The 26,329-nt window shown below is 45.7% G+C and overlaps 4 protein-coding genes across 5 annotated transcripts; 3 read left to right on the top strand and 1 right to left on the bottom strand.

Moving 5' to 3' along the window:
* Positions 1–784: 784 nt before the first annotated feature.
* Positions 785–6,012, top strand: LOC117843705 (protein TPX2). Of its 2 annotated transcripts, none has more exons than XM_034724380.2 (23): positions 785–1,178; positions 1,298–1,386; positions 1,485–1,546; positions 1,655–1,691; positions 1,777–1,838; positions 1,935–2,068; positions 2,149–2,341; positions 2,416–2,518; positions 2,622–2,723; positions 2,861–2,956; positions 3,125–3,295; positions 3,519–3,581; positions 3,696–3,776; positions 3,858–3,934; positions 4,026–4,104; positions 4,186–4,314; positions 4,407–4,496; positions 4,599–4,718; positions 4,800–4,966; positions 5,061–5,169; positions 5,298–5,357; positions 5,437–5,531; positions 5,628–6,012. In XM_034724380.2, the coding sequence occupies exons 1-23, from the start codon at positions 1,019–1,021 to the stop codon at positions 5,710–5,712; spliced, it is 2,364 nt and encodes a 787-aa protein (XP_034580271.1). In that variant the 5' UTR covers positions 785–1,018; the 3' UTR covers positions 5,713–6,012. The 2 variants fall into 2 exon arrangements, with proteins under 2 accessions (XP_034580271.1, XP_034580270.1); XM_034724379.2 differs by having other exon boundaries at positions 2,146–2,341.
* A 2,250-nt stretch (positions 6,013–8,262) lies between these two features.
* Positions 8,263–12,201, top strand: LOC117846356 (probable protein phosphatase 2C 62). Its single transcript, XM_034727498.2, has 5 exons — positions 8,263–8,610; positions 10,062–10,313; positions 10,773–11,058; positions 11,287–11,441; positions 11,840–12,201. Exons 1-5 carry the CDS (start codon positions 8,572–8,574, stop codon positions 11,978–11,980), a joined length of 873 nt encoding a protein of 290 aa, XP_034583389.1. The 5' UTR covers positions 8,263–8,571; the 3' UTR covers positions 11,981–12,201.
* A 440-nt stretch (positions 12,202–12,641) lies between these two features.
* Positions 12,642–16,889, top strand: LOC117846355 (uncharacterized). Its single transcript, XM_034727497.2, has 12 exons — positions 12,642–12,796; positions 12,886–13,001; positions 13,112–13,141; positions 13,222–13,358; positions 13,513–13,689; positions 13,841–13,904; positions 13,998–14,105; positions 14,681–14,834; positions 15,379–15,468; positions 15,609–15,664; positions 15,908–15,965; positions 16,207–16,889. The coding sequence occupies exons 1-12, from the start codon at positions 12,715–12,717 to the stop codon at positions 16,710–16,712; spliced, it is 1,578 nt and encodes a 525-aa protein (XP_034583388.1). The 5' UTR covers positions 12,642–12,714; the 3' UTR covers positions 16,713–16,889.
* Positions 16,890–17,580: 691 nt separating this feature from the next.
* Positions 17,581–22,964, bottom strand: LOC117846354 (uncharacterized). The gene is made up of 5 exons (XM_034727496.2): positions 22,630–22,964; positions 22,071–22,277; positions 20,184–20,367; positions 18,161–20,091; positions 17,581–18,020 (listed from the first exon to the last, which is right to left on the bottom strand). The coding sequence occupies exons 2-5, from the start codon at positions 22,179–22,181 to the stop codon at positions 17,802–17,804; spliced, it is 2,445 nt and encodes an 814-aa protein (XP_034583387.1). The 5' UTR covers positions 22,182–22,277; positions 22,630–22,964; the 3' UTR covers positions 17,581–17,801.
* Between the last annotated feature and the right edge of the window lie 3,365 nt (positions 22,965–26,329).

Below are 26,329 nucleotides of genomic sequence, written 5' to 3'. Positions count from 1 at the left end.
TCTCTCTTGTTTTAAACGTATACTAATAAGTTTCGGGTTAGGCGGAACATTTAGTGGAAGTGGCGATTGCGCGCGCAAGTCGCAATTCTGGTTGAAGCTTGAACGATGGCAAGGTCAGCCTAACTTGTTGGCACGCACTCTGCAATTACGCTCCTCGTTGATTGCCGGCTACTAATCACTTGCTGATCATGGCAGACGCTGCAATCCACGGACTAGGGTGAGCATTCCGACTCCCCGCGTGCTAGCGAACTGCAATCGCAGGTAAATGCTTGCATTTCTGCTACCGGTGTCTTAATAAAAGGGCGTACGTTTTGGTTGCCGGATTGGCCTGGATTGACATATCCATCGGTATATCAGCAGGTGTCAGTTCAGTTCATCACTAGCTTTCACTGTGGATCGCTCATTCTTGAACGGGGTCGGTCCCGAGAAGTTTGCGTCGGTCGGGTGCATCAACGCGAACGCCCGCTACACGGCCGGGTCCCACTGTCCAGCGACTATAACCCACTTCGGCGCTCGACCGGGACAGAGCGGCCGACGTGTTGTCAGAGACGCGCAGCTGGACGCCGGGTTGACGACATCCTTTCCTTCTGCGCCCAGTTTCTGCCCTTGGCCGGTTGGCCCCTCCGTGATCTGCCAGTAAATCTCTGTCCCACAACCGTTAATCCCCCGGGGCCCACCCGCAGCCTCACCCGGAAAATAGCCGTTGCGCGCCGGGCGCGTGCACCCACCCCACCCACCCATGGCAACCCCATTCTAAAGCCTTGCCCCTTCGGCACAGTGTTCGAATTCCCGACCGTTGGAGACCCCTACCCCTATCCCACCAGCCCCAACGTTCTTCTCCCCGCCCCCCAGGCTCCTGATCCCCTCCACCGCGGCGCTTCCCCTTCTTCTTCTTCAGTTGTCTCCCTCGCCGCTTCAGGAGGCCACCGCGTAATCAGAGAGAGAGAGAGAGAGAGAGAGAGAGAGAACCCTAGCGTCCGATCCCCCAAGCCCTAGGCCTACAATTCCGCATCCACCCATGGCGCCCGACACGGGGACGGTGGCGGCTGCGGCGGCGATCGACGAGGCCTACGAGTTCTCCGCGCCGAGATTCTTCGACTTCATCAACGAGGAGACGGAGGAGGCCGTCCGCGCCGCCGAGAGCTGGTTCGAGGCCGCCCAGAGCCACGCTCCCTCCCGTACGTACCCGCGCGCCGCCGCGGCCTTCCTCGTCGATCGCCCTCCCTCCCTCCCCGTCCCGCCCCTGATTTCCCTCGCTGAATTTTTCCTGATCCTTTTTCCCTGTTCCGGATCGCAGCATTCAACCCCAGGATCAAGGAGTCGAGGGCGGAGGCCAAGGTCGCGATCCTCTGCGATCTAGCGGAAGCCGAGGAGCCGGCTCTGAAGGTAAATAAGCGGAATGGGATTGGTCCGGTTCCGCCCCGATTTTGGCTATTTCGTGCCGTCCTTCTTATCCTGCGATTTGTGCATTTGCGGTTGTGCAGGAGGAGCCCGTGGAGGGGGTAGCAGGAGGCGCCGCCAACCACGGAGCAGATGCTATCGAGGGGTAAGCGACGGAGACATCCCTTTCAGAAATTCACCTGCGATTCATCATGGTGGCAATTTACTCAATTATACTCTAATTGCCTGTTCCCCTCTTCTTATGTGTGTTCAGGAGTACGCAGGAGAAGAAGGACCCATCATTCGGATCTGTACGTGAATTGGTTCCTGATTGTCAGCGTCGTCTCTGTAGTTTTCAGTAGTAGTTGTGGTGCTCACATCTGAAGTTTTCTTCAGCTATCTGAAGGCAATCCTGGTGGGACGTGTGCCAATGCTGGGAACCACCATGAGGAGGAAAGGTAACCTCTTTTGACTAAGAATTTGTGTCTCGTACTCATTTCGTGTTCAGTGATTGGCTTATATTGAACAAGTCGTGCCCTCCTTGTTTTGGCCAGCGCTCCACATTCTGAGGCAATGTCGGAATCGCCACCAGCTGATGAAATGTCAGTGTCACCGGCGTCTCAAGAAGAGAAAGAGGAGTCGCCCAAATCTTTCGAGTTTCTCCCGCCCGGAGACCCCGCGGCAAAATGTGAGTTGCTATTTGCTAACTCTGTGGGAGGAAATTGTGGTTTCTGAATTTTGACTTCGACATTCTCATGGCCTTAGCAGCGGATGGTGCTTCGGCCAGCACGCCTAAGATGCAGAGGCCTCCTCCTCCTCCTCCTACCATCAAAGTTGCACCTGCGGTTTCAACATGCGCGAGATCCACACTGAAGACTGAGGCTCGCACGCCGAAGACACAGGCGCTGTGCAAAGCAGGTCCTGTGGCTGGCTCGATGAGCATCAAGAGGAGCATGGTCAAGTAAGAGTCAAGCTCACCTGTACATATTGTACAATCCTGAGATTGTTTCCATTGTCTGAGTCATTGTCTTTCAGGGGTGATTTGGGGACTGGAAAGGCAGCCGCAGCTGCTGCTGACATTGTGCAAGAAAACCAGGCAGTGAAGAGGCAGAAGCTCGATGATGGAAAGGCCAGACAGGTAAGGGAATGAGATTGAATATGGGACTTGTAAAGTTCATATGGAACTTGTAAAGTCCATGTTATTGTGATGTTAATAATCCATTTGTTGCTGTTGTGCTCAGATATTAAATGTCAAGACCAGGGTGCTGCCTCATAAGGGGAGAGCTGATTTAGCAGGAACCTATGAAATGAGGAGGGCCTATGAGGATGTGCACTCTATGAAGGTATCTGCAAAATTTCTCCCCTGCCACTAATGAGTGACTTGCTTTTAAAGTTTAGTGGGGGATTGGATAGGTGAGTGTGTGACATGTTTTCTTTTCCGGAATCTGATAAAGGAATCCTGGGGCGTTTTGCTTTGCAGGAAGTGACTCCATATGTATCTACAGCAGAATTGGTTAAGAAGTTTGAATCAGGGACTAGAAAGCTTAGCATCAGTAGCAGCAGATCTGTTTCTCATGTATGTATTCACATACCATTTCTATCATTAGCTCGTCATTGTTACATACATTGCAATTCCATTTTGCTGCATATATTTATTACAACTGGAATACTGAATCAGGAAAATGGCATTGATAATTAATTAAGGGAAGTGGCTTGACATCCAGATTGCTTATGAATTATGCAGGAGGATGCATCATCACAGGGAAGGCCTAAGCTTGTTTTAACAAGACCAAAGGAGCCCGAGCTTCAGACTTCCCACAGAGTCCGGGCAGTCAGAGTGAAGAGCTTTGCTGAGCTAGAGGAGGAAATGCTGGCCAAGATCCCCAAGTTCAGGGCACGGCCATTCAACAAAAAGGTTAGAATTTGCTTACACTTGGAAGAAGATTGTCTTACTATAACTTAATGCTGACTATGTCCATAACGAAAACGCGTATGTTAAGTCGGTCAATCGAGAAAACTATTTCTGTATAGGGGCAGCCGGGCCTCTAAATTTAGAATTCGATATTCACTACAAAAAAATGAAATAAGATTGTCTAACTCTAACTGCATGCTGACTAGTTGCTTTTTTCTGCTCTCAGATTGCTGAAGCCCCATCGTTCCCTCCGCTTCCAAGGAAAACTCCACATGTCCCTGAATTCAATGTGTGTATTCTATCGTCGTGGCAAATTCATGAATGAAAGACACTCCTTTCATCGTTTCAAAAAAAGACACTCCTTTCATTAATTGATTATTCTGTGCCTTTTCATCGACTATAGGAGTTTCATCTTAAGACAATGGAGAGAGCAACACGATATGCGGACACCTGTTCAGAAATTTCTTCTGCTGATACTATTCGGGTAATGTTGCTACTTGCCTAGCTGCCATATTAGGATGTAGTTATTATTCTTTTTACTAAGTTCAGTGCTTCAATCTTGCAGAGTCAAAGTAAGCCACTCAAATTGACACAACCAAACCCACCACGGCTGCATACAGCAATGCGTGCTCGGCCGCCAAGGTTTGCTTTTGCCACATAGAAGCAATGATATCATTTTAATTAGACATTGGCCTTTTTTATAATGCTTAATTCTAACATCATCTTTCAACAGTGTGAAAAGTTCTCAGGAACTTGAACTGGAGGAACTGGAGAAGGCCCCCAAGTTCAAGGCCAAGCCACTGAACAAAAAGGTACCATACTTTTCTTATTAGTATATAGAATTTATTAGATTATGAATTTGGAGCTTCAGTTCTGGGCTTTGTTTCATGCAGATTCTCGAGAGCAAGGGAGACATTGGTGTGTTTGCCCATCCAAAGCCTCAAGTGACAGCTCCCAAGGAGTTCCATTTTTCTACCGATGTTCGCTTGGGCCCTCCTTCAGTCGCTGATTTATTTGATAAGGTTGTTATCGGAAATCATATTGTGGTTATAGCATGACCATTTACTGATCAAGGTGTTTTTCAGACCTTATTAAATTCTTTCCTGTTTTGCAGCTATCTCTTCACTCTGATTGTTCTTCAAACAACAACAGGCAAGATATGCCCAGACTCACCAGACCAAACCCTTTCAATCTACACACAGAGGTTTGTGAAATGTGAACTTTCGATTCAAAGCAAGCACTCATGATATCCCTTATTTTCTCATCATGTTTGCTGCAACAAAATAATGTGCATCCCTTGTTGCAGGAAAGAGGTCATTTAAAAGAGAGGCAGCTAGAAGCTCAGCTCCTACAGAAGAAGATGGAGGAGGAAAAGGCCAGGGTTCACAAAGCTAACCCATACCCATACACCACAGACTATCCGGTGGTATGTGAAAATTTCACTTCAGAACATTTTCAGTTGCAGCCATCTCTTTGATTCATCCTGTCTAACAAAATCCCTGTTCAGGTGCCGCCAAAACCTGAACCAAAGCCGTGCACGAGACCAGAAGGTTTTCAACTGGAGAGTTTAGTCCGACATGAACTAGAGCAGCAAAGGCTGATGGAAGAGAGGGAGAGAATGGAGCAGGAAGAGGCTCAAAGGAGAATCATCAAAGCTCAACCCATACTGAAAGAGTGAGTAGCACATGCAACCATTTCTCCTAAGAATCCTTCCTTCTTATTTTTTAGTTAGTGAGATACATAAACAGCATTTGTAATCTCGTCACAGGGATCCTATACCACTTCCAGAGAAAGAGCGGAAGCCTCTCACTGAAGTTCAACAATTTGCGTTGCATGTTGATGAGAGAGCAGTTCAGAGATCAGAGTTCGATAACATGGTCAGTCGGTGTTCAATATAGATCTTCTTTTTATTTAGTTATTTACTGGAGCATACTATCTTTGTTAGTACCTGTGAAACAGCTCTTCACACGTAAAAAAAGTTTTACTTACTTTTTGTGCGATGCAGATAAAGGAGAAAGAGAAGACTTACAAAAGGCTGAGAGAGGAGAATGAATTCGCACAAAAGGTACACATCTTTCTTGCTCCCCAGGTGGTTACTTCTCTGAACCTGCTTTTGCTGATCGACTGATGCAATATGTCTTTAGATTGAGGAAGAGAAGGCACTGAAGCAGCTGAGGAGATCCATGGTGCCCCACGCGCGGCCTCTCCCGAAGTTCGACAGACCGTTCCGGCCGCAGAAGTGAGTAAAAACATTTAAACTTTGTCATCCACATGTATGTTCAGCCACCTGAAGGTTGATCTCATGATGGACTGGCGATTGCTACTTCTTTCACAGATCGATGAAGCAGGTGACTCGTCCGAAGTCCCCGCAGCTTCAGGTGGACGAGCGAGGCGCGAGGAGGCATGCCTTCATCAGATGATCCCCTCCAGCTCTTTTCGTAGTTGTACTTCTGTACACACTGCTTGTTGTTTTCTTCTTTCTTTGACGGCCAAGATCATTCCCTATCTTGCCGTCGATCTGTTGTCATGGGCTACTATGATTCTTTCTATGCGGGGTGCTGATCTTGTCAGTCAACACAGCTGACACTGCTCCTGTAGGGAGGGCAAGATAGGATCGGTGACTGCCGTTGGGTTTGTAGATTGTGTGTGTGTGTCTGTGTATTTATGATCTCGATGATTACACTTATTCCCTTTATGGATACGTTGCATTGATTTTTGTAGACTGTGTGTGTGTGTTGTGTCTGTGAATTATTATATCTGTATGATTGATATGGATACCTTGTATTGATTTTCAGTCTCGTCAGTCGTCACTTAAGTCGCTTACCTTGCGTGAATAAGATTATAGCAGCTCCAACATAGAATGTCAAGGAAATTGGGCTAGTTTTAAAGTTGAGCTTATTAGCGAAATTTTAAATCTGTGCAGTCACTAGATTATATGGGGAAAAAACTGTGCAAACTAGGCCGCATATACATGAACAGCAACCATGCCCACGTGTCGATCACATGTCTGCGCACTCAATTCTGCACTCGCAGTGGAAAGTTTTTTGTGTTGTTTGTGATCGGCGAGTATCGTTCGCATTCGTTTTAAAAAAAAAAGTATCGTTCGCATTGTCACATGCTTGTCTTCGTACCCCTGCTGGCAAATAATGGCTTTGACCTGCACAAAACCAGTGGGAGTTTGCAGACAGCAGACGAAACACACTGCCTCCTTCTGAAACGACCCCGTCGCCTTCACGCATCGCGGTCCCTTTTTTAGCCCCTCCAAAAATGCGATGGACTCGTTCAATTCTCTGCAGGTAGCGTGTGCGTACGAGCCCCCTTTTTTTTCAAAGAATTTGACCAGGGGTTGGGTAGGCCAATCACAAATTACGAATAGAAGGATTGATGCGTGCTTTCACGCTGCAGAAAATTGAGCATTTTCTTCTTCTTCTTTTTTTCAGATGCCATGAGCAGCCACTTCTTGGCTAGGTAGGAAAATGCTTTTCATCTGATGTTCACGAGTTGAGTCTGAACAGATAATTCTTGACCGCAAAGCTGGCTACTCGTCGCCTTCCCCCCCCCCCCCCCCCCCCCCCCCCCCCCCCCCCCCCCCCCCCAACAAAAGGCCTTTCGTTCCTTTTCCTCACAAGTTGATTGTTAAAAACTTAAAATGTATTTTCTGTACGACTTTGGTTGCCGTTGAGCTGATTATCACCACGTGTTAGGATTTGACTTGTTCTTCCAAAAGCTGGTTCCTAAAATCAGTATGCTTCGGGGTAAAATATACTAGCACTTTTGATCTGGTCGTCAGCTTTTTTTTCCTGAATAAATGGAGATGTTGTGGTCTCTTATTGTCTGAGCCACAATTTCAGAAACAACCAGCCTGTTTTTCAAAGAAGAAGGAGGAGGAGGAGGAGGAGGAACAGCCTCCATCTCGTATCAATACCGTAAGTTGAATGCATCTCGTGTCAATAGGGATGTGACGTGTCCAAGACCACTTGCTTCCTTTTCTACGTAAATCTCCGTGTGAAGCATCAAGGACGCGAGAAAAACAGTGCGTGAGTCTTTAATTTTGCGAAAAGGGGCTGCAAACTGTTTTCAGAACTTTGAATTCGCCATGACAGAATGAAGGTTTTTTTTTCCAACTAGCTCGAGAAGCTGGTAAAATGAATATAATTTCTTAGGGAGATATGAGAAGCTATTCCCTCTGTCCCAAATTGCATCTGTCCCAAATTGCAGGTTATTTTAGTTTTTCTATAAATCATGTCTAAATATTTATCAAATATTATGTATCTAAAAAATTAAAATAATCTATAATTTGTTATGGAGAGAGGACATACTAAAATATCTGACATGCTGTGCCCAATCCCGATTGTATGAATACAACTCGAAAGTACTAGTATGTGTACCACTGCTCAATTATGTATCAGGACTTACAAAGAGACTCTGTCCTTTTCGTGACAAAAAAATTAAAGTATCCGGCAGCAACCTTATTATATTTCCACTGTACGATTGAGGTGGAGCGGGAGTCAAATTTCAGCCTCCTTTGGTAGGGCTCCTCGTGGGGGCTCCGCGTGCGGAGTCAGAGCCGCGGAGCCACTTTTTTTTTACTCCGCCATTTAAGTCTAAAATGGCTCCGGCTCCTCCTAAACATGCCCAGAAGCGGCTCCGCGCTTGGTGCCGTTTGGTGCGGCTCCGGCTCCTTCGTGCTTCAGCAAGCGTGCGGAGTCGGAGCCGGAGCTCTACCAAAGGAGCCCTTCTTACCAAGCTAAATCGTAACTAAGGCGATAAAAAGGTAACTCCATGGTTGAAGTATCCGTATGAAACTCCAGATTTCAGATACCAAATCGGGAACTACGTATGCCTGAGACCTGAAATCCATCCTAATCTTGCTTTTGGCAGGCGATCCTGCTGAGTGTGAAACATGGAAAGGCAGACCGCAGGAACCAGTTCCTTTCGCCTCTCGCTCTCTTGTCCCCACTTGACATGTCCGTGTTCCAATCTTCCCCAACCTCAGGTCAACCGACGCTATCCGAGATCCAGCCCCCCCCTCTCCTCTCCCTTCATACAGACTAGCCCCCACCATCACCAACCCACCTCCCTCAATTATAAACCTATAAAAATATTATCATTGACCCCAAGCTGATCCAAGAAACGATCAGACGCATTAATTTCTGGTGGGAGAGATCGGAGGAGAGTGATTCAGGGGGTATTGAAATTCCAAGAAGTGAAGACCCATTGCTGCTTCTGCTACCTCAGGCCAGAAGCTCTGAATCTCAGGGCTTTCAGGAAGGAGACCAATGGCTGGCAAGGAAATCTACCACAAGGTGAAGGACAAGGTAATAAGAAATGGAAAAGAAGCGGATTGTTGCTTCTTTCGCTTATGGCAACCCTTTTCCCCTGCTGATTGATTGTCTCTTGGTTTTGGTGTATGGTCAGTTAGGTTTATCATTGTTCCGTAAGTATCCTTTTCTGGTCCTTGCACCAAGATATGGGGTGCAGCGATTTAAGAGGGCGATTGTTTAGATTGTCTTGAGAGATTTTTGGAGCGGTGATGATCCAGTTGGGGACTCACTGGATTCCGGCAAATGAAAATCTTAGTAACTGGGTCTTGATGAAACTAATCTTTAATTAATATCATACTCGGGAATCGGGGGTTTGAGGGGTATCTTACATCGGTGTCATAGTTTCACTACCTGAAGTTCTGAATGATTGGATTGATAATAAAAAAAACTATTTATTGCTCATATTTTGAAGTAAAAAGAGGCAATTTTTTTTCAGCAGTATCACCTAAAAGAGCAGGACCAGGAACTAAATTTTTGTTGGGCAGAGCAGAGCTTTTCAATCTGTTGCCACGAGAGCCTGATAGCAGACCTGTGCTATAAATAATAAGCTGACAACTGGCATAAGTTTATGTTTTTTGCTTACTGGAAAAAATTAAATATGTACATTTACTTGTTTGTATGGATTTCTTGCTTTTTTGCAGCATTGGAACTTGTTTACCCACTATTTTAATTTGGAGAACATTTGTCACACTGTGATCCTGGTTATTTCCGAACTATTTTAAGTAGGACAGAGCAGACTTTTCAATCTGTTGCCACGAGAGCCTGGTAGCACACCACAAGCTAATGAACAATAAGCCAATAATTGGCTTAAGTTTATGTTCTTTTACTTACTGGAAAAAATATGTAGCTTTGCTTGTTTGTATGGATTTCTTACTTTATTTGCAGCATTTGAAACTTGTTTATCCACTATTTTCATTTGGAGAACATTTGTCACACTCTGGTCCTGGTTGTTTCCAAACTGTTTTAAAAATTAAAACAGCTTCTTGACACTGGCTGATGGAGATAGTTAAGTTGACATGCTTGTGAATGCGCGCATGCCTAAGCATTTATTTAGTTTTAGTATGCAAATTTGTTTTCTGGAATCTGGATGCTGTACCATGGCTATATATTGTTCTCATTTGCTTGAAACAAAAGTCAATTCTATAGATTATCAGAGACAAATAGGCCAGGATCAGGAATGGACTGAACTGTTCGAAATTGGATATGTGCACTTGTGCAGTTTCTACTCCTGCTCAGCTATGTGTACTATGCTAGTATCATGCTAACACTGCATAGGCTGGATGTCTTGGACATACTTGTTTATGTGCTCTGCTTAGTGTTGTGCTCCGCTAGTATCATGCTAACATGCATAGGCTTGATGTCTTGAACATGCTTATTTATGTGCTCTGCTTAGTGTTGTGTTAGTACAATATGATCAACATGGGAGTACCTGTTTTTTCCGACAGGTCAAAGATGCTTTTAGTTCATCAGGACCAGAAACAGGGAAAGGCAAGACAAAGTTATCAGGCAAGCGTGTCAAACATGGTTACCATCTGGTGAAGGGGAAGTCCAATCATCCAATGGAGGACTATCTAGTGGCAGAGTATCGGCAAGTTGGTGAACATGATTTGGGTTTGTTTGCAATATTTGATGGTCACCTGGGCCACACTGTTCCAGACTTTCTGCGCTCCCACCTTTTTGATAACATCTTGAGTGAGGTAATGTTCAACTTCAGTTGCCTTTTTTATCTTCCTAGACTTTAACTGATGTCAGTAATAGCTGCCTTTTGCTATATGCTCAAATGATTTTAGTATTTGTGCATTATGATTCAAGCGTTTGTATATTCTAGCTTCATACTTATGCCCTATGGAGATGGAATGAAGATAATGACTTGATGTAGCATAAATATTTTCTGCCAGTGATGTGTCTAAATCTAAAGCTGACTGTTTTCTATGAAAAATTTGAGCAATTATGTTTTCTATAAAAAAAATAAGGTAAAAGGAGCTTTTTTTGTGAAATGTGTATATACTAGGAATAATGGTAGCCCTGCAACCTACAATTTTCATGCAACAGTCATATTAAGAGCAAGAAAGCGACATATAAATCATGTCTAAGGTGGTAGAGTGTAGTTTAAGTCGCAACTGTGCTGATTATTTTATTGAATCCTGCCTCCTCAGCCAGAGTTCTTGAGTGACCCAGAAACTGCTATACGGAAAGCATACCAACTCACCGATCAGAAAATATTGGAGAAAGCATCAGAGTTGGGAAGGGGAGGCTCCACAGCTGTTACTGCCATCTTAATAGGCAGTGACAAGTCCGTGAAGCTTGTGGTTGCGAATGTTGGGGATTCACGGGCAGTTATTAGCAAAAACGGTGTGGCGGAGCAGCTTTCAGTTGACCATGAACCAAACATGGAGCGACAATCGATTGAGAAAAAGGGTGGTTTTGTATCAAACCTACCAGGTAAATGATATTCTGTCATTGCGTTCCATTGAGCTGTATGTTTAGAAAAACTTTCTCATCATGACTTTAGGTTTCGAATCAGATGTTTTCTGATGACTTCAGAATTTATTCATTACCTGCTTGTGGATGTCACCTATGCTGACCCTACTAATAACTACTTTCATATTACAGCCACATGCATGTGATCTTGATCTATTGAGTTCAATCCAAAAACTTGTTTACTTGCAGGTGATGTACCACGTGTTGATGGGCAGCTGGCAGTTGCGAGGGCATTCGGAGACCGGAGCTTGAAGAAGCACCTCAGCTCTGATCCATATGTAATTGAGGAAACTATCAATGAAAATTCCGATTTTCTAATTCTAGCAAGCGATGGTTTATGGAAGGTAATGGATATGGATCTCGTATAAATCTTACCTGAAGGATTTATGTGATTACCTGATTCGCAGCATGGTGTATTGCATACCTAAGCTAATTCTCCGTGTAATAATGTATGTGCATGAGGGATATAATTTGATCCTGGATGCAACTTAACAGGGCCTTTATATCAGCAACACCTGTCTTTAAAATAAGCCATGAAATTTATTAATCATGCGGACAATGATTCTTCTAATTCTTCAATAGCATTTGCATTATGGACGTGAGCTAATTGCTATTTTTTCGACCCAAACTGGCCGATCGTGTAGTAATACTTTGTTGCCCCCGTGTATGAGTTGCAAAATCTCTCGAGTTTGTGTTTACCATTTCCAGTGATGATCGAAATGCGAGACTGGCACATGTGCAGGTGATGTCAAACCAGGAGGCGGTGGATGAGATCAAGGACTTCAAGGACGCGCAGGCAGCCGCGAAGCACCTGACGGAGCTGGCCGTGAACCGGAAGAGCAAGGACGACATCTCTGTGATTGTTGTCAAGTTCCTGTGCTAGCACATTGTCAGGCTGCTGGCCTCCCAATTGTATGTCAGTGTTGAAGGGTTTTATGTTGTCAGGCTGCTGGCCTCCCTATTGCTGTCGGATATTGTGTTTAATCTTCTTTCGTTTTGGGGACTCCCCACAAAAGGGGATCAATGCTTGTAACTTGTAAGTTGTAACATATTGTTGTTCGTTAAAGGCTCCAAATAAAGCATTCTATCGTCACTGTCGTTTCACTTTGTATTTGTTCATCTGGTTGAGTCAGATTTTGAGGTTCTCCTTTTTTTATAAAAAATAAGTAACTTGAGTCAGATAATTTTCTATGTTATGAAAGCCAAAAAATTGATATTCAAATGTAATAAATGTGTGCAAGTGTTCCTGAATCATTTACCTCGTTCAAACTGGCCGTTCAAATCGTGCTGCTGGGCAGGAAGCTCAACGCACCTGGCCATTTTCCGGGCCCAGGGCTAAATCCTCCCCGTTTTCCCTCCCGGGCCGAACAACAACTCTTCCTTGCAGCCTTTTCCATTAGGCCCGGCGCGTCAAAATCTTCGTGTTCGAGCGTCCGCCCAAACCGCGGGCCCAACCCAAAAGAGCCCGTAGCTCCCCGCCCCCGCGCCGCGCGGCTTGGCGGGCCGGCGGCGCACGGCACGTTGTAAAACCCTAGAAAAGAATTAGCCCTCTCGCTTCGTCCTCCCCCACCAGGTTTCCCCCGCGCCGGCGAGCCGAAACGACCTCGGAGCTGAAGGATGCCGCGGACCACCGTGGTGGAGAGCCCCGGCTGCCCGCCGCTTCGCGCCCTCACCACCGACATCCTTGGCCTCGTCAAAGGTAGCCCGCGGCCCTTCTCTCCTCCCGTCCCCTCCGCTGCGCGTTACTGCTCCTCAGCACTGACCCCGCCTGCCTCCCGCTGGTTGCAGTCGTCGAGGCCCACGCGAAGCCCGCGGGCGCCGCCAAGATCGTGGAGACATGGGGCGCCCCGGACGCCTCCCGCGCCATCGTCGCCGCCTCCCTCGCCGACCGAGCGGCCGACCCCGTGAGCATCCCTCGCCCCGCTTCCTTTCCGACTGAAGCTTTATCAGATATTCAGATTCATTTACCATCAGGGAGTGCCTCTAATTGTCGATCGATGTCGCTGCTCCGCAGGTCCTGGCTGTTGCAAGGAAGAACGGCGTGGTGAGTGGCTGCTGCTCTACGGAATTGATGCGCCGCTTGCAATGTCCCTTTTGGTGTATGATTTCGGTGATTTCGTGTAGGTTGAGTTGCTGAATCCGCTGAATGGGAATGCTCTGGCTGCTGTCAAGACCGTGGGACCAGCACCAACTGATGGTGGAGCTGAAGGTGATCCTCTCGTCGCGCTGCACCTTTTCACGAGACAGTCTTCAGACTCAATGTAATTTTCCATCCTGATATTGTCCCATCTGTTGTCATTCTAGATTTCTAGTTTGTGCTGTGCTTCACCTGCACGATTACACATACTTCGCAAAATTCATGGATCATTTGTGTTTGTGGGGACCCAAGTTATTTGACCCGATTGTGCACAACAGGTTAGGCACATTTATTGCCTGCACGGACAAGGGGAAAGCTTCTATGAGGTCCATCACAAAAGAAAATGCAGCTTCAGGCTCGGGTGCTGGGCCATCAACCACGTGGGACGTGTGCAGTGGGGGTAATGTGCAATTTTGCTCAGTGGATCATGGTGAAAGCTATGCCATGTTTGGAGGGTGAGTTTAAATAATCTGAAGTATGGTTATCTGCTGTAGTTTAAAAATTGAGCTTGAGCTTTATTGCTTCTGTTCAGCGTTTTTCTTATTTGTGACATGAAAGTCCAAGCAAATTTTGAGTTCCAGAAATAATGGCCCCATTTTATTGTAGGAAAGGTATAGAAATGAACTTGTGGGATATCACATCTTGTAGCAAGATGTGGTCTGCTAAATCTGTAAGCACCCATTGACTTTGTTAATTCTCTCCGGTACTAATATAGCAAATCCTTACTTTGTTAAATGGTTTTCTTTCTTTGTTTTGTTTGAAGCCCCGAGCCAATAGCCTTGGTATATTCACTCGGCCTTGGTTCACTGCTGGAACCTTCTTGTGCAAGGAGGATCATCGTAAAATTGTAGCCTGCACAAATGATCATCAGGTAATGAAAGCTTGATGCCTATATCTCTTGATATGCCAAGAAAAAACTTTGAACATATTGAGCATGTTTTGATTCAACGGCTGATCATGTGCCTGTATTGCAAGGATGTTAGTAAGCTTATAAGTGCATGTGCATTAGTTGAGATGCATGCTATTTTTCCAATATCTAATATGCCAGACCCAAAACTTGCGGAAATGGGGCAGGCCTACAAACAGCTAGAATCCTGTAATTTCATCCTTGCTTTGCATAAAGTGGTTAACCTGGCTCAATGTTTGTGCCAAAAGGCATTATATTGATAATAGTACTTGCATCAAAGCTTCCAATGTGATGGGACTATCCTCATCACAACAAACTTGGCTGCTCGGGCACCTATTAACTGACTGTAGTGTTATACTGTAGTTTCCTCGTAGCTTATAGAGTAAAAGACAATTCATTGCACTTATGTCATTACAGTCTTCTAGGCTGTAGATTAGCAAGGCATGTTCTCATAAAGACATTGGCATCTCTCCATAGTTTGCTAATGCAATGATGATGATACTTAGACAATATTATGCGAATGTGTGTACCTTTTTCAGGTCCGCTTGTATGATACTGCATTGCAAAGAAGACCTGCAATCTCTGTTGATTTTAGGGAGTCACCAATCAAGGCAGTTGCTGCTGATCCTAATGGGCATGATGTCTATATCGGTACAGGAACAGGGGACCTTGCTTCCTTTGACATGAGAACAGGTATGATAAGCTGCTATATGTTATCTTCTGCTTATACACAAAATTGAAAACTTGATCATATGTTGCCTTCTTTAGAATGTCATATTTAGTTTCTATTTTTGGAACTTGCTTTGGATGGTTTCAACTAAATTCGCCTTTTGTTCCACTGTTCCTACATAGGTTCTGGTCAACCTATTTGTTTGCTTATCTCAGTTAGCCAATAATCTGCAGCTAATATGATCTATTACAACTAAAACAATGGTGACCTACATGTCTACTGATACAAATTGTTGGCAGGCTGAACATGGACTATTATTTGTCTAAAACTGCTTTTCAGATGGTAGTTTAAGTATATAGATATTATCAGCAATAGGTTATCATTAACAGGAAGGAAGTTGCCCAATATGTATAATGACTAGCCGAGGTTTACATATCTCTCCATGTTTGTGTTGTTAAAAGAATCACATGTGAAAGCTATGATGAGCTACTATTTGGCAGCTTTATATCAGTATTTTCCTTTTCCTTTGTAACTAAAATTTCAAAATCAACATTTCCCCTTTTTCAGGAAAATTGCTGGGATGCTATATTGGCAAATGCAGTGGAAGTATTAGATCAATCGTTAGGCATCCGGAGCTACCTTTGATAGCATCTTGTGGTGAGGCTACCTCCAGAGGCCCGTTTCTTTTTATTGGGGGCTGCTTTGGTTTCACTTGGCATTCCAGATAGCTTCTGTTAGAAATTAAAACATCAAGTTTCAGAATTCTGGATTACTCAGGATACCGCCCATCTTTGTAGGACTGGATAGCTACTTGCGTATCTGGGACACAAACACAAGACAGTTGCTTTCTGCGGTAAGTCTTAACAGCTGCTTTCATAACTTTCTAGCACATCTTGGAGTTATTTTTTTATTTACTGCATGGTGAACTAATTTTGGGCCTCTTTTTATTTGACAAACAAAATAAAGTAAATAGGTAGTCACTGAGAGATGATGATATACTTGTTTCAATTTTTTACTTAAATGAAAATGACTTATTCGTAGTGTATGTTGAGCTATTTCTATGGATAATTTGTTGTCTCATTTTTTTCTTGTGCAGGTCTTTCTGAAGCAGCATCTTACAACTGTGGTTATTGATTCACATTTTTCTGTTGAAGGTTATTATCTATTCTCAACAGTTGTCACTGATCACCAATTTTTTCGTATTTGTAGTATTCCCAAATGCGATATCCTAGTTTTGATGAGTTTAACATTAGGCAATGTTAATTCTGGAAAACATCTTATTTTTCTTATCATTAGAATCATAAAACTCATAGACCTTAAGTGTCATTACCCATCAAATTGCATTTCCTCCAAGGGCATCTGGGGGGTCATATGCTGACACTGTTATTGCTCCAGAGCCTGAAGAGACAAAGTCCAAGCAACCAGAGTCTTTGGTGGAGGCTGAGGCTGAGGTCCGAAAAGAAAAGAAGAAAAAGAAGAGTAAAACAGTTGAAGAGGACGAGGCTGAGGCTGAATTCCGGAAAGAAAAGAAGAAAAAGAAGAGTAAATCAATTGATGAGGATGAGACTGAGGCTGAGGCTGAATTCTGGAAAGAAAAGAAGAAAAAGAAGAGTAAAACAATTGAAGAGGATGAGACTGAGGCTGAGGCTGTAGTTCGGAAAGAAAAGAAGAAAAAGAAGAGTAAAACAGTTGAAGAGGATGAGGAGCAAGTCGGAGTGGTCGACCATTACGATAGTGATGGCGAAATGCATGTCAGGAAAGAAAAGAAGAAAAAGAAGAGTAGAACGATTGAAGAGGATGAGGAGCGAGATAGCGATGATGAAATGTGCACTCCCAAGAGAAGAAAATCTGGAGAAAGAAGCAAATCCCTGAAGAAGAGCAAGAAACAGCATATTGCCTAGGCTGAGTATCGTTTATCTCATTACCTGCCTTGTGCTTGATTCTGTAGAATTATGCATTTTTGTGCTGTAGTTTATCCGAGACATAATTTTGTGATCCCATTTGAAACTCAGCAAGTGAGTTGCACCTTCCATTCTTCCTTTTTAATGATTAATATATAGAAAACGAATTGTTGCGTACTATGCCATTGCCACATGGAACTATGCGCTTGTGCTATTTCTGTTAGACCTAATCCAACATATTTTATAAATTGAGATTGAAGTGAGACTGCCCCCAAGAAGCCAAGAACTTACCTCATGTCACCTGCCTCTCCTGTGTCTCTCTTCAGCTATCTGTATCTTGCTTAGGATCTAGGTTGGCTAAAGGCAGGCTGCCCGTGCAACACATTGGTGTGACTGGTCGCCGCGATGAAGTGGGTGCCACTCCTTTTGACTGCCGGTGCATTCTCGCCTCAGGGGGCAGCACATCAACGAATTTAGCTCCTGGGGAATTAATTGGATCTTTATTTGAAACGTCAAGTATTTATAACCCGAGGGAATACTATATTAACTCCTGTGTCTGCTGCCTGATATCCAGGTCATCTGTCCCGACATGTTTCTTCATTCAAAGTTCCTTATCTAGGCAACAAGGGTTTAGTTCGGTTTGAGCAACGCTATAGCCTTAGCCTTTGTTTGTCAAATACGAATGATTGGGGAGTGGGCAGCAAGATGCGGCTGCGCGAATGAGATAGAACCTTTGGCCGTATTTCTGGAGTCTTCTGACAGTGAGGATGTTTCAAAGCTAACTGAATATTTCATTCACTACACGATCCAATCCTCTGCAGATTGCAGATAGCAATAGGCAGCAGAATAATCAAAGATGCAACACATGTTGGGGGAAAAAGCCATTTCCATGGGACAGGGAGATCAAAGATATTGTATTCTTTTCAATACGAGTTCCCTTAAGGCTTCACCACCAACTCTATAAACAGCTTTCCATATGAACATTTGCTCACCTATAGACTATTAAATTAACTCTATATGACATGTGGGTGGAAGATCATGGCAATCTCATCACACCAATCATGCGGCGAAACCCACTTGCCACGAGGATCATGTGACTGCCAAACAACCAAATTGAGAGGGATAGCTCGCTGGTTGGAGCAGCTTCGGATCACCACCGTCCCAGGAGTCGGCTGAGGTGGCGCCACCGGACTCCATTCCAGGGAGGAATTCGTCGAAATCCGCCAAGGATTTCAGTTGGCTGCTGAGTGAAGCTATGGTCTTCTGGCAGTCTGCTAGTTTCCCTGCGGCCTTGGCCAGCTCTTTCTCCTGCAAAAAAGGGTTGAGTTTCCATGAGTAACAACACCACTGAAAGTTCTGAAACTACTGCATCCATTACCATAATTTATCACGATAGATAACATAAACAGATGGGCAGTTTAAATGCCAATTGGTTCTGTAGAATTTACCTTTCTGATCTGAAGATCTTGGACTGACGTAGACTTCACTGGTTCGTGACCCAGAGATCTGCTTGGCACTTGTTCTTCCATCTTCAGGCATTTCGCTGCAAATTCAGACGATCGTGCCTTCTCTTTGTAAATATGTTCCTCCAGCAAACTCATCTTCCTGAGTAATTCCTCGGCTTCTTTCTCTTTGAGTTCAAACCGAGTAGCCAGTTCCTTCTTCTCAGTTTCAGAAGCACCTAGTGCAGATATGTAAGCCGATGACAAGTTCTTCTGGCTCTCCAGCTTCTTTTCCAACAGACCAACATTCTCCTTCAAGCTCTCTATTTCAGCTTGTCTCGACTGAAGCTGAGACTCCAATTCCACTGCCACTGGCCTTTGTTTCTCCATTGCATCCTCGAGCATGTTAACCTTCCCATTCAGCTTAACAATATCTGAATTTGCAGACTCAAGCTGGGTTCTAAGCTCATCTCTGTGCTTACCCAACGCCTCCAATTCTTCACACCGCGTTGCCAGTTCTGCAGACGACGCCTTCTCTTCCTGAACTTCCAGTTCCAGGCTACTCACTTTCTTGTGCAGTGATGCAATTTCCTCTCGTGCCGACTCCAGCTCGAGCTCCACGCCCTTCTTCTTCGCTTCCAGAGCATCAATACCATGGCATTTCGTCGCGAGCCGGATCGACAAGGCTTTCTCCACCTCCAGCTTCCTCTCGAACAGAGTGATCTTGTTACTCAACTTCTTCGCTTCAGACCGTGATGCCTCCAGCTGAGCGCTCAGCTCACTCTTCTCCGCTCCCAGTGCCTCCATGTCCTGGTACTTGGCCGCGAGCTCCAGCGTCAACGCCTTCTCAGACTCGAGCCGTTCCTCCAGGATGCGCTCCTTGTCCAGCAAGCCGGTGATCTCGGTGCGGGCCAGCTCAAGCTTACCCTGAAGCTCGCTTCTCTTAGCCTCGGCGGCTTCCACCTCGGTCTCCATGGCGTGCTTCTCGCCATTGGCAAGGTTCAGTTGCCGCTGCAGCTCGGCTGATTTCTCCTCCGCCACCATCACCCGGTGGCGGGAATTCCTCAGCTCGCGCTGAGCCTCGTGCAGCGCCTTCTCTCTCTCGACCTTCTCGGCTGCCAGCCTCTTGACCTTCTCCTCGAGCTTCGCCACCTGCCCGCTCGCGTCCTCGATGGCGGCGGCGTCGCCTTTCGACGATTCGTTGGCGGAGGCGAGCCTCTCCATCTCGAGGAAGTCGTCCATCACGGCGATGTCCGCGGCGGCGAGGCTCGCGGCCCTGGTGCTCGCGCTACCGCTCTTGTCGTTGTTCTTGAACTGGTCGAGCTCGGTGATCAGAGCCGAGGCCCACGAGTCGGAGCAGTCCGACTGGCAGTCCGTGACCGACTCGGCGCAGGCCGAGCTCGGGGAGCGCCGGAGCTCGGCGTTCATGGGAGGCCGCCGTGCCGCCGTGGCCTGCAGCCTCCTGCACTCGGCTTGGAGCTTGGCCACCTTCTTAATGCCCTCAAGCTGCTGCTTGCTCGCCGTCTCCGCGGCCCGCCGGTTGAGCTCCTTCTCGATCGTCCTGAGCTCCAGCTCCTCCGCCTTGGCGAGCAGCTGCGCCTTCAGAGCCGAGTTCTCCTTCTCCATGGCAGCCAGCCTGGAGCCCGTGTCGCCGTCGGCGGCCGCCGAGCGCTCGGACTTGGCCTCCAGCCTCGCCGTGAGCTCGATGATGCGCAGCTCGAGGTCGGCCTTGTGGGACTCCCATTGCCGGGCCTGCTGCGCTAGCGCGTCCTGCACCGTCTGGTCCTGCTCCTCCTTGGCTCGCCGGAGTTGCCGGACGCATTCCTTGAGGGCGCCGTCGAGGTGGACGAGCCGGTCCTCCAGCGCAGAGTTCTTGGCCGTCGCAGCGCTCAGCTGCGTCTTCAGCGACGCGATCTCCTTCTCGGCCTTCTCCCATCCTAGTACAAAGGAATGCAGTCAAGATTTTTGTCTGAACTTTATGTTCAGAAGAAACTGCAAACCTCTGATTCACTCTTGTGTCGGAGCGTACCTAGAACAGCCTCCTCTGCAACTTTGGAATGCTGCTTCACGAGATCATCCTTGGCACGAATGTCCTGAACCACGGATGACAGCCTCTCGCTCAACACCTTCACTTTTACATTGCTGTCGTCCTCCAATTCCTTCGATGAGATCTCCGGTGACTGCGTCGATTTTGGAGAGCTCTTGGCAGTATCCTGATCAAGAACCCCAAAACTGTCAAACATCCTGCAGATTAACCTGCTTGTTTTGCAGAAACTAGGAAAAGGAATGTGATCGATCTCAAATGTAGGCTGACGATTTGAAATAGCATTATGCTTGGAACAGTATTACACAACAGTGAGATGGTTGGTTGAATATTTGAAATGTCAGCAATGCAATAACGACGAGCTCTACTAGAAGCTATAGAAAGATTTATCAGAATCGCTGTCAAGGCACCGAACGCCGTCACATCGAAACGCACGGCATGGTACTTTGGCGACACCATGTTAGCCTACAGCCTAAAGGCTGTCAGCCACAGCTTTCAGCACACATCACTACCCCATGAATCCCAATTACTCACGCAGTAAACATCTAAACGGCAGGGCAGGCAGTACTTGGTCAGGGTGTTGAAAGCCCCAACTGACATTAGCATGGCGAATGGAAGCTCCGGTCAAAGAGGAGGAGCAATGGCGCCAGGTACTGAATACTGATGCACAGCCCACAGCGCAGGACCAGAGCTGGAAGAAAGATAGGGAGGCATCTTGATTGCTCTGCGCCGGCACCCAGCAGCAACAGGATGAGCCATTTGGGTTGGGCCAAAGGCCATGCCACAGACATGCAGTGAAGCACATGGAAGGAACGGCCGAACGGCCAGCCAACCAACCAAGCAATGCATCCTGCTTAAGCGCAGCCATGATGGTGTCAGAGGAAAAGCGAGTCCCAACCAACACCCACATCCTCCTTGTCCATGGGCAGGGCTTGCCTTGCCCAGCCGAGCCTCCCTGGTAGGGCATGGCATGGAAACCACCAGGACGGTCTCTACCCCCACAGTCCAGTCGGTGGCCTCCTACTGAATGGAATTCTCACATGATCATGAACAGAGAGATCTGGTCAGCAATGCATGGAGGAGGGAAGAATGAGAAACTGAATCTTGCTGGCCCTCGGCGCCATGTGGGCGCATAGATGATGAGTACGGTCGGTGCGCCTTTGCCAAAAATGATTGATCTGCTGCTTGCGGGTCTACCTGTATTTCGCGCAATTATCCTGTTTTTGGCAGGCAATGAATTATGCCTATGCAGAATTGCTGAAACATCTGAAGGTACAAAACACAAGGCTCCTATAGCTCACAGTCATGGGATCAGAATTCAGGGCCAGGAACAGCAGGGACTTTGTCTATGGTATAACTGACCCGTCGTCGGAAATCCCGGTCTAACCCTACGGGGTTTTGGAGAGTTTGTGCTGCAACTTGGTGGTAGATTACCAGGCTTGAGAGAATGGGAGGCCCGAGGCCCTACGGATCTGGCGCTGGATGAAACCTCACATGCACTGCACATGCTACATGACCTGTTAACTGAAGGATTGCAGGACTCGGAAAGTCAAATGAACACCCGGCAATGCTTGCTTGCGGTTCACTCCTAGACCGGGGATCATTATTCTTCAATGTGAAGACTGCTACTGTTGCCTGATTTGCATCTTTCTTCTCCCTGAACGCATCTAATACTGAATTGACTAAACGCGTCGGAAATACGGAGAAATGACTTTCACTGTGCGTCCCCTTCTAAAATTGGGTTTGACATTGTACAAATGCAGAATTCAGAGCATGACTAGATGGAGGATGTTAAATTTACTATTTTTTTTTGACACATCAGTTTTGTGAGGCTTGGTAGGTTGAGAAGAAAGGCCAGGAGGCAAAGCGCACCTGCTCGTCAGTGAGCCTCTCGGATGCTGAGGACGCCGAGGCCGAGGTCTCGGTGTCGGCGGGGCTCTTGTCCGTCGACTTGCGCCGCCACAGCCAGCTCCGGCGATCCATCCCCGGAGTCCCCTGCACCACCCAATGCCGATCCCCTCCGTGCACCCGTCTCCTTTCCTCCCTGTTCAGCGGCCTCCCGAAGAGTTGGTGATCACGCTGGAAAATCATAAGGGACAAAAGTTCAGTCCACAGGTTCAGCAATTAGTACAAACAGGATTAGAAGTAGGACCTTCAAGAACACAAACTTCAGGCAATCCAATTCTAGTGTTTTAAATCACCAAACCCATCGATCGGAACTGAAATTGTATCCGCAGAAGAACCAGAATTACTACTTCACTTGGGTCCCCAAGAACCAAGCTAAAATCACCATGAAACCGCACAATTCAGATACCACCCACCGCCCCCACAAATCGCTGAGAAAAGAAAATAAAGGAGAAGAAACAGAGCAACATCTCCAAAGAGGCAACTCAAATCGAAGAAACTGGAGAGAGAACTCCAATGACCTCACCTCCGCCTGAACCCCGCGCCCCGCGAGGACGAAGACGCCAGCCAAGAACTAACACCACGCCGTCGAGGACGACGACGCCCCGCGCCCGCCCAACAAGACCCGGGAACCAGGCGCCCCCGCAAGACCCGCGCCTTCCGTTTCGCAATCGTCACCGCCTCCCCGCTCCTCGTCCACCTCCTCGGCGCGGGACAGGAAGCGCGACCCCTATGCGAGGGGGCATGTCTCCACTGCGGTTGCTTCCGAGATTCTTACACCACACCGCCCGCACGGGCCCTTTTAAAACCGCCCCCGTCTGCTCGGACAGGCAGGCAGACCAGACAGAGCGACAGAGAGGGGAAGCCGTGGCCGTTTCAGGAATGGAGGCTTCGCCGAGACGCCGGCCTCATCGGTAGTCGTGCAGGAGAGTGTGCTGTGATAAAAGTTTGCAATGCATGTCTGTATACTGTCTAGCACTCTAGCAGTACATACACTGATACACATACAGCTGGCCGGCTCTGATTCTCGTTGCAGGGCTCGTCGTGTTGTTTGCACGGTGGCCTCAACGTAGCATATTTTTAAGTATAAAAAAACGTAGCATATTTTTTACGGAAATATTTTTTTGGGGAAATATATGAGGCGTTTCGATATGGGGCCAGACCATACGTTCATAAAGATGGTAAAGATATTTTTAAAAATATATTTAGAAGTGTTTGGTTTGATGCATTGCGTACTTTACTTTGACAGGATGGGGCACATGGTAGTTTTATTGCGAGTTATTGTGTTCTCTATCATTTTTTAAGTCTATGGAGAAAAAAAAATCAAGATTCAGGATTGTGGATGTTCATTTTTTTTTCTTTTTTCCTCGATATTTAGCCGCCTTACTTTAATGCTGCAAAAGAAGCTTGGTCCCATTGCCAAACATAGGATTTCCTAGCTCCTGCAGTGTTTCTCGGAAATTTCCGTGAAATTATTATGTTCCTTAATTTCCCATCCAATTGTTATAGTTCAATTATTTGTATATTATAGTAGTATATGTATAGTTTAATTTCGTAAACAGCATAAGTTTTCCTTATTCCCCTCATTAACTACAATATTCCTTTAAAATTCCCGTGAAATTAATTTTCATGATCCTCCAAAATTCACGATAGTATTATTGAATTCTAAACTATTACAGTCAACCATTATATAGTGACATGTATAGTCCCATCCAATTCATGACATTTACCATTTTCCTAGATTTGGTGACCTTTTTTCCACTTGCACCGCCAAACCAAAAAGAAACATGTTACTAGCTGCAACAAATGCCGTGAGAGTACATGGATAACAACAATACAATCAATTTTTAAACTTTGGACACTACCATCATTGCCAATAATCGAGTCAGGGGGATGGCTACGTCAACGATGGGCAAGTGTAGCCCTGCTGTACAGCGAGGGCGACAACGCCGTCTCTCGCTGCAGTACGGCGGACAAATATTTGCAAGCCACCACATGAGCAGCATTTCTCTCATTGTCTTCTACAGCATGTCGACGTGTGGTCACTGTCATGCTACCAATCTACTATGCACGAGCAGTATTTTTGCAACAAGCCATCCAAAAAAAAAGATGCTTGGCAAATTAATATGTTTATATATATGGCCAATATATTTAAATACGACAGAGAAAACTGATGAATGCTGACGTTGGAGTCGTCAGGTTGGCATCTTGTGGGGGCTCTGAAAGCGTCCTGCGGGAGGAGGAATTTAATTTTTGGAGGAAGAAATGGTGTCAAAAAGTGTAGGGTCGCAATCAAAATGTCCTTTTCCTGGTTATAAACTTTTCTTTTGTAATAAGTAAGGAGACAATCAGACATGTACTGATTAATCAACCCTTCTTTATTTCTGATCATCCTTCTAATCGTCCTAGCTAATCCGTGACGGAGTTTTTGACGTGTATTGGCTGCCAACCATCGATTAGCCTCTTCAGCAGTTCTGTATGCTTTTGTGTAGCCGTAGGATGGTTCAAAAGGTAGGCCCTGGGGCACTCTACATTGCTACTGTGTTCCTATGGAGGTTTATTTGGGAGTTCCAAAGCATTTGGAGCAGAGGAGAAATGTTTACAAAATTGTCATGAAGCTACTCCCTCCGTCCTAAATTATAGGTTGTTTTTGCTTTTTTAGATGCATGGATATTATTATGCATCTAGATATAAGGTATATCTAAGTGCACAACAAAGTCTATGAATCTAATAAAGACAAAACGACCTATAATTTGTGACGGAGGGAGTATAATGGAATAGATTGTACCTCAGTAGTTTTATAGGACTTCTAACATGAGACCCAACTTAATAAAGTTACTTTGTGTCCTCCCTTCTGGATCTTATTTTTATTTTCCTTTCACACCCGTCATCCAAATAGCCATTCTTTTATGGTTTTCAGTGTTTTGCAATAATCTGTTTTCCACTTGTGTTTCTGACAAATTCCTGTATGTTTTCTAAAAGGGCCTAATACTTTATTAGTTTGGAATCCCTAAACATGTGTAAAATTTCTCCCAAATGGAGGAAATTTCAAGTTATTCAAATCCTATGGAAATTGCCTATAAATAAAGTCCTTTGGAACAAGTTAAAAGAATTGGGCATGAAGTTCCTATAGAATGGTGATGTTTGGAGAATTTGTAAAATGGTATACTATCTAATTAACCTCGTTAACATATTCTTTTGAGCAACACAACAAGTAGCCATCATGACAATTTTTAACATTTTTAATTCTGTTTGCATCCTATTGATTCATGCGTGTTTTTCAATTATGTTCCAAATGAACAGTTACTCGGGGTAGTCAACTAGTCATCATGTCAATCTCATAAAAGTAATGCTCACTAAAAATTCAAAAAGTTATAGAGCAACGACAGGAGAACTACAAAAGAATGGAAGATCTCAAATTTGAGAAGCTGTTGAATTGAGTGAAAAGAAAGGGGGGCAGTAGCACCTTAATAAAGGTCAATAGAACGGTAAAACTCTCCTGTCAAGTTGGGACGGACCAACTCATGAGATGCAGCGTTTGCTTTTTAAAGTTTTTGATCACGTATACCCTGTTGTTGCCCAACAATCAAGTAAGAACCATATATGCAGTAGCATGCACTAGATCACTAGCAGAGATAAAAATAGACACAATAGGGTCAGGGGAAATCATTTTGTGATATGTATTTGAGGCACGTGACTTTTGTACAATATATGCGAAGATGTGTCCTGTATTTTTACTGGTCTCCACTGAATTCCATGTACATTGGGACGATAACCCCGGAGCATTTTAAAAAAATTTCACCTCAGTCAGATGTGACATTTTGTCCTGCTACACTCGATACAAGACGAGAGCATGATCAAGTGATCAACACGCACCACGATCCACGAAAGTTGCCAAATCTGCTGACACGTACGTGCCCTCGTGCCAAAGAGTAGTCAGTGTTGCACCAATAATACGGACACGGCATCACTTGCTTTTCTTCGTTTCTGAGGATAATCGAGCCAACCAGCCAATGAATTGAAGCCAACTAACTCATCAAATGATTCCCAAAATAACACATCTTGGTAACCTACCTACGGAAAAAAAAATCCATTTTACAAAGATTGCCAGATTCGAAATGCGTAGTAGTTGCGTACATGCTCGAGTGTATGTTCCACGTTCAGAATCGAGATTGTCACATTCGAATTGCAAAGGAATCGCACCAAGGAGCTGAGAGCACAGCGAG

The sequence above is a fragment of the Setaria viridis genome, chromosome 2 (assembly GCF_005286985.2).
Source record: "Setaria viridis chromosome 2, Setaria_viridis_v4.0, whole genome shotgun sequence".
In the NCBI taxonomy this organism is placed as follows: Eukaryota; Viridiplantae; Streptophyta; class Magnoliopsida; order Poales; family Poaceae; genus Setaria; species Setaria viridis.
Note: the sequence above shows the minus strand (reverse complement) of the source record. Positions and strands in the feature narration are given on the sequence as shown.